Here is a 15018-nt window from a genome sequence, read left to right on the forward strand (position 1 = left end):
ATTCGTTTATATTTAATCCAAAATTCACGGCATTGACAAGGTCTTCATGCATGTATAGTTGCTGATTTGTAAATCTTTCTTTTTTTTACATTACATTAATCTCTGATAACAAAAAGTGAGCGTTTCACTGAAAGATTGTTCATTTGAATTTATTTAAACATCTCCTGTTACTCAACATTCTGTTTCTTAGTGAGAATACAACTGTAGCACAAGAAACAATAGCTTTGTCTTATCTTGTTTCCTTTTCAGATATGCAAATCAGAGTAAAGATTGGTAAGACCTTATACCTGATATATCCTTGTTATAAATAAACTTAGAAGTCTAAAAATTTGCCAAATTTAGGCAGATGTTTATTTGATGTTTTGATTTCAAGCCAATTTGAAGATATTTCTGGATTTTTAGATACAACTAGAGCTGCTTTAGAAAATCAAGAACTAAGAATAAGGGATGTATTTGTTTTCACACGTGCAATCAAAAGAGTATTTGAACTTCTAGAGTCAAATAGGTATGTCCTTATCAAGGGTAACCCGGGATCCGGAAAAACCACGATTGCCATGCACGTCTTATCAGAGTTACAGGAGAAAGGGATGATACCTCTTCAAGTGTTCACAGTTGAAGAATTGTATGGATCCGTGTCACAATCTTCAAACGTCGCTTTATTTTTAGATAATTTATTCGGGGAGTTCTCAGTTTCAAATGAGGTTGACAACTTTAAAGCAAAGTTACATTTAATAAAAGCAATGTGGAATTATGATAATTGTAAGGGAAACGTTTTAATTATAACAATCAGAAATGATATTCACAAAGAAGCAGTCGATAGAATAAGTGAAGAACTATTTTTAAACAATTCTTCAGTTGACATATCTAACGGGAATTTTCAAATGAAAAGTTCAGAAATATTAGATATGTTTACAAAGTATGGTCTGGAAAAATTGATATTATCAAATACAATGCTGGATGTTGTTAAACTAAGAAATTCACTCGGAATCCCCCAATGTTGCAGCCTATTGAAAAATAATCCATTATTTTCTAAAAACGCTCAAGCTTTCTTGAAGGATCCAATTCTGAGCTTGGAGAATTATATAAAACAAAGGTTGGATAGAAAAGAAAGGAAAATGGCAGTTTTAGTCTATATTCTTCTTTGTGGAGGGAGTGTAGAAGAAAGCGTACTGGAAACACCTTTACGAGACATGACGAGAAAAGAAGTAGCAATGAGAATAATAGGAGTCACAGATTCAAATTTAAGGAACTTTCAAAGTTCTATTTTTCATTTCCATGATTTTTTGATGGTTTATGACAATATTGAAAGAAAATATAAATTTAGTCATAGCTCAGTACAAGAGAGTTTATTTAAATGTCTCGTCAATTATTACCCACAGGAAATTATCAAGAGTTGTGATTTTACCCTTCTAGAAAGGTTAACTACTTGTAAGAAACTGGCGTGGAATTCTGTAGTAATTGTCGAAGATATTTTTCAAGACTTAATTGACCGATTGCTAGAAGTCCTGCAGGAAAGATCAGTTACTGCATTTCAAACAATTTCCCGTCTTCACATATGGGAAGACGAGAAGTTTGTATGTAAATGCAAAAATAATCAAAGTGTGTTGAATGGTATAAAAGAAAATACTGATAGTCGTGGGCAATCAATGTTAGTTCATTTTTGTGTATCTGGTAACATTAGGTGGGTTAAGTATCTCTTGTTTGTAGCTTCAGAAGAACAAAGATATGTGTCCTTAAATGAAGCATGTGCACACAACCAGGGGGAGATTGTTGACTTGCTAATAAAAACTAATGTTAGGTACAACTTAAAAACTTGTTTTTTCGCTGTGCAAAGTGGAAATTTAGATTTGCTTTATCGCTTCACTGATAATGTAGACCTTACAGAGAAAACTTTATCAAATCAATGGAATAATATACAATGCGGTCTTCTACATGAGATTTGCTTTTTGGGACAGAATCACCTCATTGAGCCAGTTCTAGCACGCTACCCACAACTAATTGATGTCCGAGACAATGAAGGTGGAAACGCTCTGCATTTCGTTGCGTATGCAGGAGACGAAACAATATTTAAAAAGTTAGTTCAAAGTGGTTGTGAGCTATATAGAACAAGTCATACTGGTTCAACTGTTCTCAGCTATGCTTGTCAAAACGGAAAACTAAACATGGTCAGGTATATCTGTGATAAGTATCCAGATTTACTTTCACCAGATTATAATGACAACAAAGGTAGGTCACCATTACACTGGTCAGCTCAATCAGGAAACATAGAATTGTATGAATACTTGAAGGTGTAAAGCAAACATTTCCTGACGATCAAAGTACACCATTACATGAAGCTTGTAAGTTTGGGAGACTAAATATGTGTAAGCACTTGGTAAAAACTTATCCCCATTTACAAGATGACAAAAACAATGATGGAAAGAATGCCTTACATGCTGCAGCCTTTGGAGGTAACATTGATTTACTCAATTTTCTGTTGGAGAAAGGTTTTGATGTCAAAACCAAAAGAAATGATGGGGGTACGGTGCTTCACTATTCCTGTATGAACGAAAAACTAGAGATGTGTAAGTACTTGCTCAATACTTATCCTCATTTACTAGATGTCAAAGACAATAATGGAGGAAATGCCTTACATCATGCAGCCTTGGGAGGTAACATTGATTTACTCAATTTTCTGTTGGAGAAAGGTTTTGATATCGAAACCAAAAGAAATGATGGGAAAAGTGTGCTTCACCAGTGCTGTATGAACGGAAAACTAGAGATGTGTAAGTACTTGGTCAATACTTATCCTCATTTACTGGATGTCAAAGACAATAATGGAGAGAATATCTTACATGATGCAGCCTGGGGAGGTAACATTGATTTACTCAATTTTCTGTTCGAGAAAGGTTTAGATGTCAAACCCAAAAGAAATGATGGGAAAACTGTGCTTCACCAGTGCTGTATGAACGGAAAACTAGAGATGTGTAAGTACTTGGTCAATACTTATCCTCCTTTAATAGATGTCAAAGACAATATTGGAGGAAATGCCTTACACTCTGCAGCCTGGGGAGGTAACATTGATTTACTCAATTTTCTGTTGGAGAAAGGTTTTGATGTCAAAACCAAAAGAAATGATGGGAAAACTGTGCTTCACTATTCCTGTATGAACGGAAAACTAGAGATGTGTAAGTACTTGCTCAATACTTATCCTCATTTCCTAGATGTCAAAGACAATAATGGAGGAAATGCCTTACATGATGCAGCCTTGGGAGGTAACATTGATTTATTCATTTTTTTGCTGGAGAAAGGTTTTGATGTCAAAACCAAAACAAATAATGGGAAAACTGTGCTTCACCAGTGCTGTATGAACGGAAAACAAGAGATGTGTAAGTACTTGGTCAATACTTATCCTCATTTACTTAATCTAAAAGACAATATTGGAGGAAATGCCTTACATCATGCAGCGTGGGGAGGTAACATTGATTTACTCAATTTTCTGTTGGAGAAAGGTTTTGATGTCAAAACCAAAAGAAATGATGGGGGTACGGTGCTTCATCTATGCTGTATGAGCGGAAATCTAGAGATGTGTAAGTACTTGGCAATACTTATCCTCATTTACTAGATGTCAAGGACAATAATGGAGGAAATGCCTTACATAATGCGGCCTGGGGAGGTAACATTGATTTACTCAATTTTCTGTTGGAGAAAGGTTTTGATGTCAAAACAAAAAGAAATGATGGGAAAACTGCGTTTCACTATTCCTGTATGAACGGAGAACTAGAGATGTGTAAGTACTTGGTCAATACTTATCCTCATTTACTAGATGTCAAAGACAATAATGGAGGAAATGCCTTACATGATGCAGCCTGGGGAGGTAACATTGATTTACTCAATTTTCTGTTGGAGAAAGGTTTTGATGTCAAAACCAAAAGAAACGATGGGGGTACTGTGCTTCACCAGTGCTGTATGAACGGAAAACTAGAGATGTGTAAGTACTTGGTCAATACTTATCCTCATTTAGTTGATGTCAAAGACAATGATGGAGAGAATGCCTTACATGCTGCAGCCTGGGGAGGTAACATTGATTTACTCAATTTTCTGTTGGAGAAAGGCTTTGATATCGAAACCAAAAGAAATGATGGGAAAACTGTGCTTCACCAGTGCTGTATGAACGGAAAACTAGAGATGTGTAAGTACTTGGTCAATACTTATCCTCATTTACTAAATCTCAAAGACAATATTGGAGGAAATGCCTTACATGCTGCAGCCTTGGGAGGTAACATTGATTTACTCAATTTTCTGTTGGAGAAAGGTTTTGATGTCAAAACCAAAAGAAATGATGGGAAAACTGTGCTTCACTATTCCTGTATGAACGGAAAACTAGAGATGTGTAAGTACTTGCTCAATACCTATCCTCATTTCCTAGATGTCAAAGACAATAATGGAGGAAATGCCTTACATGATGCAGCCTTGGGAGGTAACATTGATTTACTCAATTTTCTGTTGGAGAAAGGTTTTGATGTCAAAACCAAAAGTAATGATGGGAAAACTGTGCTTCACCAATGCTGTATGAACCAAGAACAAGAGATGTGTAAGTACTTGGTCAATACTTATCCTCATTTACTTAATCTCAAAGACAATAATGGAGGAAATGCCTTACATGATGCAGCCTGGGGAGGTAACATTGATTTACTCAATTTTCTGTTGGAGAAAGGTTTTGATGTCAAAACCAAAAGAAATGATGGGGGTACGGTGCTTCATCTATGCTGTATGAGCGGAAATCTAGAGATGTGTAAGTACTTGGCGAATACTTATCCTCATTTACTAGATGTCAAGGACAATAATGGAGGAAATGCCTTACATAATGCGGCCTGGGGAGGTAACATTGATTTACTCAATTTTCTGTTGGAGAAAGGTTTTGATGTCAAAACAAAAAGAAATGATGGGAAAACTGCGTTTCACTATTCCTGTATGAACGGAGAACTAGAGATGTGTAAGTACTTGGTCAATACTTATCCTCATTTACTAGATGTCAAAGACAATAATGGAGAAAATGCCTTACATAATGCAGCTTGGGGAGGTAACATTGATTTACTCAATTTTCTGTTGGAGAAAGGTTTTGATGTCAAAACCAAAAGAAATGATGGGAAAACTGTGCTTCACTATTCCTGTATGAACGGAAAACTAGAAATGTGTAAGTACTTGGTCAATACTTATCCTGATTTACTAGATGTCAAAGACAATAATGGAGGGAACGCCTTACATCAGGCAGCGTGGGGAGGTTATATTGATTTACTCAAATTTCTGTTGGAGAAAGGATTTGATGTCAAAACCAAAAGAATTGATGGGAAAACTGTGCTTCACCAGTGCTGTATGAACGGAAAACTAGAGATGTGTAAGTACTTGGTCAATACTTATCCTCATTTAGTTGATGTCAAAGACAATAATGGAGGAAATACCTTACATGCTGCAGCCTTGGGAGGTAACATTGATTTACTCAATTTTCTGCTGGAGAATGGTTTTGATGTCAAAACCAAAAGAAATGATGGGAAAACTGTGCTTCACCAGTGTTGTATTAACGGAAAACTAGAGATGTGTAAGTACTTGGTCAATGCTTATCCTCATTTAGTTGATGTCAAAGACAATAATGGAGAGAATGCCTTACATAATGCGGCCTTTGGAGGTAACATTGATTTACTCAATTTTCTGTTGGAGAAAGGTTTTGATGTCGAAACCAAAAGAAATGATGGGAAAACTGTGCTTCACTATTCCTGTATGGACGGAAAACTAGAAATGTGTAAGTACTTGGTCAATACTTATCCTCATATACTAGATCTCAAAGACAACATTGGAGGAAATGCCTTACATGATGCAGCGTGGGGAGGTAACATTGATTTACTCAATTTTCTGTTGGAGAAAGGTTTTGATGTCAAAACCAAAAGAAATGATGGGAAAACTGTGCTTCACTATTCCTGTATGAACGGAAAACTAGAGATGTGTAAGTACTTGGTCAATACTTATCCTCAATTACTATATGTAAAAGACAATAATGGAAGAAATGCCTTACATGCTGCAGCTTGGGGAGGTAACATTGATTTACTCAATTTTCTGTTGGAGAAAGGCTTTGATATCGAAACCAAAAGAAATGATGGGAAAACTGTGCTTCACCAGTGCAGTATGAACGGAGAACTAAATATGTGTAAGTACTTGGTCAATACTTATCCTCATTTACTAAATGCCACAGACAAAAATGGAGAAAATGCCTTACATCATGCAGCGTGGGGAGGTAACATTGATTTACTCAATTTTCTGTTGGAGAAAGGTTTTGATATCGAAACCAAAAGAAATGATGGGAAAAGTGTGCTTCACCAGTGCTGTATGAACGGAAAACTAGAGATGTGTAAGTACTTGCTCAATACTTATCCTCATTTAGTTGATGTCAAAGACAATGATGGAGAGAATGCCTTACATGATGCAGCGTGGGGAGGTAACATTGATTTACTCAATTTTCTGTTGGAGAAAGGTTTTGATATCGAAACCAAAAGAAATGATGGGAAAAGTGTGCTTCACCAGTGCTGTATTAACGGAAAACTAGAGATGTGTAAGTACTTGGTCAATGCTTATCCTCATTTAGTTGATGTCAAGGTAACATTGATTTACTAAATTTTCTGTTGGAGAAAGGTTTTGATGTCAAGTCGAAAACAAATGATGGAGAAACTGTGCTTCACCGATGCTGTATGAACGGAAAACTAAATATGTGTAAGTACTTGGTCAATACTTATCATCATTTACATTATTTATCTCAAGGTTTTGATGACAATGATGGAGAGAATGCCTTACATGCTGCAGCGTGGGGAGGTAACATTGATTTACTCAATTTTCTGTTGGAGAAAGGTTTTGATGTCAAAACCAAAAGAAATGATGGGAAAACTGTGCTTCACCAATGCTGTATGAACGGAGAACTAGAGATGTGTAAGTACTTGGTCAATACTTATCCTCATTTACTAAATGCCACAGACAAAAATGGAGAAAATGCTTTACATGATGCAGCGTGGGGAGGTAACATTGATTTACTCAATTTTCTGTTGGAGAAAGGCTTCGATATCAAAACCAAAAATAATGATGGGAAAACTGTGCTTCACCGTAGCTGTATAAACGGAAAACTAGAGATGTGTAAATATTTTGTCAATACTTATCCTCGTTTACTCCATGTGAAAGACAATAATGGAGGAAATGCCTTACATGATGCAGCGTGGGGATGGAACATTGAAGTTTTGACCTTTCTGGCGGAGAAAAGCTTGAAAAATACAAGAAGGAGATGTAATAGTGGAAGTGTTTGCAACTCGTGTTGTATAAGTTAAAACTATAGAAAACATGTAATGCTTAAAGATCTTATTTTCCATTTTTTCTTGATTTTGCAAACATTAGTTTTTAAAATTCAGCATTTATATTTTTTCAAGTTTCCTAGTTAAGGGAATATTCTATGCATAATTTGTTTCAAGTCCAACGAGGAAGAAGGAAAGGAATTCCTCATTCCCCAATAAAATAATAAAAATATGATTGATATCCAAAATGTTAATACCTATTCTCCTCTTTTGTTCGGCAATTTTTAAAATTCAATAACAACACTTTTTAATAAAACCTTGTGCTGTAATTAAAATCTCTGATAAAAAGGGATTTTGTTAGGTGAAAGTTCTTTTTGTCCACAGACTACACTTTATTCACAGTTTTGACGTATGTACATGTAGTAATAGTGAAAACTTTTTTTTCTTTTTTTTTCCAAATGCTATTTCATCTAATACATTATGCATGTACCTTTTTAAAGCAATAATGTTTTTTAAACATTAATTAGATATTGCTATGTGTGAATTGAAATTCAAAATTAGATACAAATTAGTACAAATCAAAATTCTTTTTCTGAAATTTTTTCATATTCACAGAATCTTTCAGAATTTACTTAATGATGTTTCCCCTAAGCTTTCTTAGTGCACATGTAAGAAAAGGAATTTATAAGTAAAAGCCTAATAGTATATGATAATAGATAAGAGTGTGCCATATGTACCGATTACATCACATGTATTAGCTGTTTGACACGTGACACGTATAAAATAGAATTATTATGTAAAATTTCGAAAAAAGATGCTAGTGCAGGGGCAAACTCTTATTTTTTGAGGAAAAAATGAAACACATCAAGAACAAGTTTACATCCTTTACCAGAAAAACTGCTGGGGGTAGTTTGTGCTATTTGGAAAGTACTTGTAATTTTGCCAAAAGTGCGTACAGTATATGTAGCTTTGAGAAATTGTTTTAAAAAAAGTAATGTACTGCAGACCTGAATGAGCTCCCAGTACTTTCAAAAGATAAACTATATAACAATTGATATTCCATAGTTCACAACAAAAAGACTAGTCTTGGTCGTTGCACTTTTGTTGTAAATTTGGAACACATCGTTCAAGCGAAGCGATATTTTTTTACATTCCTTGTCATAGTAGTCTTCATAGAGACTAGATAAATTCAAAATTTTTATAATTGATAACTTATTTCTATTAGTTTGAATGTTTTAAATTTAAACATTGGCAATGAATTATATCTATTTTGGCATTTTTGCAATTATAAAACCAGTAAATCTACACCTCTTGATCACTTATATTTCATCGTGTTCAAGGCTGGTGATATCATTTAATACATTAGAATTTTGCCTTTGCTCGGCAATATTGTTATCAAGTCTTGTTATTTTTCAAAATTGTATAAGTAATTGGTAAAATACATGAATTCGGTGTAATTAAGACATCATTTATATGTGATTTATTTGATTTCTCTCATTCGTTAGTTTTCTTGACGTCCCAATGAAAATTTCCATGTTTGTGAACTCAGGCCCCCCTTATTTAGGTTAATGTAGGTGAGCTCGTAGTATTGTAATTAAGTGTATACATGTTTCTTACTGACAAGTTCTTGTAATAAACGAAAATTATTTTTTTATTGTACAGCCATTTAAGAGAGCTTTGCAGCAACTGTATATATCCAGAAGAGTATAACTTAATTTTGTATTGAGTTGCTTTCAATGCACATATATGAATGGAATATAATTTTTTTCAGAATAAAACTTTTATAATATTCTGGAAAGTGGAAATACTATGTAATATTTGATATAATTATGTATGACACAATTATAATATGTTATATATGTATTTTGCACAGTGAACGAAATCATGAATATATTATATTTTATATAAATTAAAAATATTCATAAAAATTATAAGGGTACATTAACTGATTTAATAGGCCCCTGGAACTGGAGGTGACTATAGGTTTCCCAGGAGTCTGTCCATTTGTAAATCACTGATGGTCCCGTATGACAGCTAAAGATGAGATTGAAGTTTCTTAAATGCAACTGCAAGGTCAAGAGACAAAAAATCTTGTTATTCCAAAGAAAAGGATTTGTGTCAATATGAAAGCCCAAGTACTATCCTTTAAACATACGTAATCAGAGATTACAGAGCTTACCTTAACAAACGTCGTCTTTACGTAAAGCAAAGTCACACAATTCACCAACAAAAAGTGTACATGTACATCCAAAGTTCAAAATTTATGCAATTTTGACTTGATATCTTGGAATAGACCTATATACATGTAAAAACTTCAAACTAGTTTTTCATCATGAAAACGTAATTAAAATCCAGCATCTGAAGCAAGTTTGAGAGTTTTTATTGTATGTATCATTTGTTTTTATAAGCCTTATAGTTTCTTTGTAATAGACCTTCACCCAAAATTTTTACCAGGTCCAATATCTTGAAATTGTACATGTATGTCGAATTCAGCATCTGAAGCAAGTCCATTAGTGTGCATCAGAAGATGGATTATCCATGCAAGTTTGTTCAACATAGATCTGAAAGTTACTTGGAAATGAAACCAGTATAGAAAACTAACATTTTCACTAATCCAGAAAATATAGGTCAAATTCAGCATCCGAAGCCAGCCTGGTAGAATGCACCCTTAGATTTATAATCCATGCAAGTTTGGTTATTAAAGAGCTCAAAGTTACTTGGAAATTAATCCTGCACCAAAAACTTTAAACTGTTCACTCATCCAGAAAATGTAGGTCAGATTCAGCATCCGAAGCATGTCTAGTAGTTTATACCTAAGATGTCCATCAATGCAAGTTTGGTCATTATAGGGCTCAGAGTATCTTTGAAATGAAACCTGCACCAAAAACATTAACCTGTTCACTCACGCGGAAAATGTACGTACACTGTAGGTCAGATTCAGCATCTGAGCCAAGTCTGGTAATATGCATCCTTAGATGTATCATCCTTGCAAGTTTGGTCACTATAGTGCTAATAGTTAATTGGAAATGAGACCTGCACTGAAAACATTAACCTGTTCACTCATGCGGAAAATGTAGGTCAGATTCAGCATCCGAAGCAAACCTGGTGAAAACAGAGAGCCATTTTCCCACTGATTTATAAAGTAACCCATGGCTAGAGCAAACACATTTATAAGGAATCTGCACATAAAGCAAAGTGATTTTCATTCTCTTTATTTACAAAATAAAAAATATACAAAAGAACGAGGGCGCTTTTAATTGGCATTCGGCAGAAATCTGGGCGTAATTGAAAAGTGAAAATTTTATCGACATATCACATGAAATTTTAACATATTTTTTTATTTATTGAGTTCCTGTGCAACAGGAAAGGAAAATATTTTCCCGAAATTGAGCTTTGAATTGCTAAAAAATAACTTGAAAATTGGTCAGATCAGACATTTGGAACAAAGTAGTACATTTTTAAGGATATCCAATCCTCAGCAAGGAAGGATAACTCCAAAAATTAACATTTAATTCGAAATGCATCAAAATGAAGCTTAAAAATGAAATTTTTTCATGCAACAATTTTCATTTTATTCAACTTTATAAGATTCAAGGTCTATGGAATTTTTAGAAAAGGTCCTATAAAAGTTGACATTTGTACCCTATAAAAGGAGAAAAAAAATAATAAAGTTTTAGAGAAATAAGATTTTCTTGAATCCAGCCCTAGATACCAATGCTTATTAGCATGATATGAAATGAGAAGTGATTTGTGGTGTCTTGCAATGATAGCAAAAGCCTTTTACACTATGTATTATAGAATACATGACGGAAATAGAAGACCAAAAATTCCAAATAAGTATAAAAATCATGACAGTTTCTCTGTATACCTTGATATGTATCGTTTTTTTTAACTAAAATATATTTGTTGATCAGTTTGCAATTAGAGAATGCATTGCTGATATTCCAATTCACTTTAAGTTTTTCTGCAAAAATATTGGAGATTTGACAATTTTCCCTATATATAATATTATGAACTTTGATCTTTAACTTTAAAGATATACTCTGAATAAATTAACATAACTGTGTGGATTCAGAGATACTTTTATGTGTATTTTTGATCACTTAACTGCTAATTTTATAAACCTAAGGATCGGACTACCTTAAACACGTTTTTCTAAAATTTTTCTATCTCCGGGGCTTCCTTCCATGTTTTTACAAAAAATATTTGTGTGTATTTGTATATGTGTGTATTCAAAGAAACAAATACACTCTTTTAAAAAATGGAGAGAAGACCCAGAGACCAAGAAAATGAACTTTTCCCCAAAAAATCCAAATGTGTGAATGTGATGCCTCTTTGTCCTTTTAAAATCATCTGTTGCAGTATATTTGTAGCAGTGATAGCTCAGCAAGTTGGGCTACCTGTTCAGTGCACTCAAAGCGAAGAGTTTTTGGTTTGAGCCTATAGCATGGAGGGTTATTTTTTTCCAACAACTATTTATTTTGTCAGTTTCGTTTTATGTACTGATATATCAAAATTCTGAATTACATAAATTGGTTCTCGAGTGAAATCAATTCTGATCCTCTATTCTATAGTGTACATGTACACGTGTCATGCATCTATGCATTAAATTTTTTTAGGTGTTAATTTTTTGTGAAACATTACTATGTTATAGTACCCCCTAGAAAAAAGGACATAAATGTTACAGTCTCACAAGGTCTTTCAAACTAAATAATTAAAAAAAACCTATGGACGTGTTTGTAAAATCTGACCAGCTATGTTCAATCACCCAAATCATGGACATTTAAACCAAAAATGTTTCATACAAATGATTCCTGCAGATCAAACGCCAAAGGCTCCCATCTTCTTTTACAAATTAAAGGAGTTTAGGTCAAATTCCCTAGCATTTTATACATTTAGCATGTTTCAATGTAATTTATTACCAAAATGAATCATTTTCTATCTGCATACAATATAAAATTGCAGGGACAATGAAAAAAAATTGACTCTGAAAGTAAATATATTCTATATAGAGAGGTAAGGACATATGAAAAAAACCAATGTTTCATCATGATCATAAATTATTTTTTCAATAAATATGTACATGGTCACCCTGCCATATGGAGTCATTTCTTTGCAAAATGAACAAATGGCAAAATGATGGTGGGTCATGCTTATTGCAATATTACATTCAAAGTAATAAAGTGTCCCGCCACAGCATGATACGCCCGTCAAATATTGTTCAATAATCATAAATTGGTTAGGATGCAAGAAAATCAGGTAGCCTTGATTAACAGATTGACACAGATTTCAATTATCTATTTTGAATTCCATTTCTAAATATTATACATCTCTAAGAGACTTACAGTGTAGGGATTGATTATAACATATAATACTAGTGAGACATGACTGTAATTTGTAGCAAATATATAAAAATTGAAATATAATGGGGTTTTTTTTCAATTAACACATGTATAATTAGTTTTAATCATATTGTACAATACTAATTTAGTTTTAATCATACACTAAAACATCAATTTGTTTTAATTAATTACACCAATTGAAAGATCTTTATCTGGACTAGACATCAAGAACTCTTAATTAACGCAACCACTATGAGGCCATTTCTTTTTGCCCAACTCCCAAGAGATAAATTACGATAACTTCTGCACCAGATCTAGAGGTGCTCTTAGCTCCTGACAATAAACTCATTAATTTCTCTCTAATTTGACATGCAAATTTCTGCTATCAAAATTCTTCTTGACCAGTGCTTGATAATTAAGCCCATGGGACAAACTGAATTCCTCTCAAAGCATAAACATTTGTTACAGATTGCTGTAAAGTATATAATGAAAAAATAAGTTTTTACTTAATTTAATGTTTATTAATAAGGATACAACTATATTTTTACATTTTTTAGGATTCTGAAATTTAGAATTTAAAAGACATAGTTTTTTAAAAAAAATCATTTTGATTAAAGGTCACAGTGACCATGAAATAGGTCGCGACACACCTTCTACTTCAGATGTATACTTTTGCCAAGTTTGAAAGCTCTAGGTCTAATAGTTTTCTAGTTGTGAGCCGGACAGGATTTTTCCATATTTGGCTATAGCATCTTTATTAAAGGTCAGAGCGACCTACTTTTTGTGCGCGACACACCGTCTACCCAAGAAGCATGAGTTGACAAAGTTTGATAATCCTAGGCCTAATAGTATTCAAGTTATGAGCCGGACAGGATTTTTCCATATTTGGCTATAGCATCTTTATTGAAGGTCAGAGCGACCTACTTTTTGTGCGCGACACACCGTCTACCCAAGAAGCATGAGTTGACAAAGTTTGATAATCCTAGGCCTAATAGTATTCAAGTTATGAGCCGGACAGGAATGGACAGACGGACAGACGGACAGCTAGACAGACGGACGGACTGACGGACACGAAGCCTATAACATAATACGTCCCGTCTTAAGACGGGCGTATAAAAATTGCTTAAACATGTTAATACAATATGTAAATAATCCAGAGCATAGATCTTCCATAACATTTAGTTGTTGTTTTTTTAAGGTAGGACTAGCAGTTTTTAAATGAGGATTCTTTCCTTTAGAAAGAGTCTGTTTCTTGCAGCCTTGTCCTTACATAATAGTCAGATAAACACACATAAACACAGCCTCAAAGGTTGGGGTCACATGATCACATGGGGTCACGTGATTGGTTGATCTTTGAAGCCACTATTTTTCCATATCCTCCCCTTCCTTTGTCATAATCTGTTCTGTATTCATCTCGGACCTGAAATTTAGACAAGAGGCCCACGGGCCTTATAGGTCACCTGAGTAACAACTTTCCAACAACTGAATTTGGTTTAACTATTTTAAACCAAATGCCTTGAAATTCACAATTTTGAAAGAGGCACCCTTGTTTATCATAACTATACATTAAGCATGGTTAATTTGGTTACTTAATACCCAAAGGGAGATCAGAGTAACACAGAGAAAATGCATTTCTAATTTATAACCACCAGTTGTGCACACCAACCCAAAGGAACCACTGACCCTGGGGCCACATATTTTAAAATTTTAGAAATTTCATTTCATCAGAAATGGGTGATTAATATCAAAGAACCGATTTCAAAATATTACTTTGTATAACCCCCTTCCCCCGCAGTACCCCTATCGCAGGGGCCCTGAAATTCATCATTTTGGAAGAGGCATCTTTCTTCATCATATATATACTTAGAACATTGGCATTATACCAAGGAGCAAAGGAAAATATTTCCAAAGAATTCATGCGTTTTCACAATATCCCACCCTAACACCAGAACCCCTGACCCAGGGGTCATGAAATTCACAAATTGGGAAGACGCATCCTTCCTCATCATAACTATGTACATAATTCAGTGGTTTTATATCCTGGAGCATAGGAGAAGATTTTTAAAGAATTTATGCATTTTCACTTTAATCAACAGAGTCCCACCCTAACACCAGAACCCCTGACCCTGGGGCCATGAAATTCATAATTTTGGAAGAGGCACACTTATTCAATATAACTCATTCTTCAATACTGGTGAATTTTTAAAATATATTTCTTTTCTCCTTTATTATCCAATAAATAAAGGGTAAGCAGATAGATTGATATTGATATAATTTGATACTTGTGCAAGGATATAGTATAAATAGTTTTATGGATATGAGTTTAGGAATAAAAAAAAATATTGATCATTGTTGTATTGCATTTAGGG

General features: G+C 34.0%; 2 protein-coding genes across 2 annotated transcripts; both read left to right on the forward strand.

The window, feature by feature from the left end:
- The first annotated feature begins 251 nt into the window (after positions 1 to 251).
- Positions 252 to 2769, forward strand: LOC134239289 (uncharacterized). The gene is made up of 4 exons (XM_062721467.1): positions 252 to 273; positions 403 to 2226; positions 2400 to 2651; positions 2738 to 2769. The coding sequence occupies exons 1-4, from the start codon at positions 252 to 254 to the stop codon at positions 2767 to 2769; spliced, it is 2130 nt and encodes a 709-aa protein (XP_062577451.1).
- Positions 2770 to 3428: 659 nt separating this feature from the next.
- Positions 3429 to 7343, forward strand: LOC134239290 (serine/threonine-protein phosphatase 6 regulatory ankyrin repeat subunit B-like). Its single transcript, XM_062721468.1, has 3 exons — positions 3429 to 3447; positions 3605 to 6583; positions 6790 to 7343. The coding sequence occupies exons 1-3, from the start codon at positions 3429 to 3431 to the stop codon at positions 7341 to 7343; spliced, it is 3552 nt and encodes a 1183-aa protein (XP_062577452.1).
- The last annotated feature ends 7675 nt before the right edge of the window (positions 7344 to 15018 follow it).

Source organism: Saccostrea cucullata, unplaced genomic scaffold, assembly GCF_032062105.1.
Source record: "Saccostrea cucullata isolate Sc308-1 unplaced genomic scaffold, CSIRO_AGI_Scuc_v1 ctg3053, whole genome shotgun sequence".
Taxonomy (NCBI): domain Eukaryota; kingdom Metazoa; phylum Mollusca; class Bivalvia; order Ostreida; family Ostreidae; genus Saccostrea; species Saccostrea cuccullata.

What these genes read in the sequence shown, in the direction of transcription:
- LOC134239289 (XM_062721467.1), top strand. Translation starts at nt 252, where the DNA reads ATGCAAATCAGAGTAAAGATTG. An exon ending in GCAAATCAGAGTAAAGATTG is followed by an intron (nt 274 to 402) that starts GTAAGACCTTAT and finishes CTGGATTTTTAG; the next exon opens with ATACAACTAGAGCTGCTTTA. An exon ending in ACATCATGCAGCCTTGGGAG is followed by an intron (nt 2,652 to 2,737) that starts GTAACATTGATT and finishes GTGCTTCACCAG; the next exon opens with TGCTGTATGAACGGAAAACT.
- LOC134239290 (XM_062721468.1), top strand. An exon ending in TAACGGAAAACTAGAGATGT is followed by an intron (nt 6,584 to 6,789) that starts GTAAGTACTTGG and finishes ATTTATCTCAAG; the next exon opens with GTTTTGATGACAATGATGGA.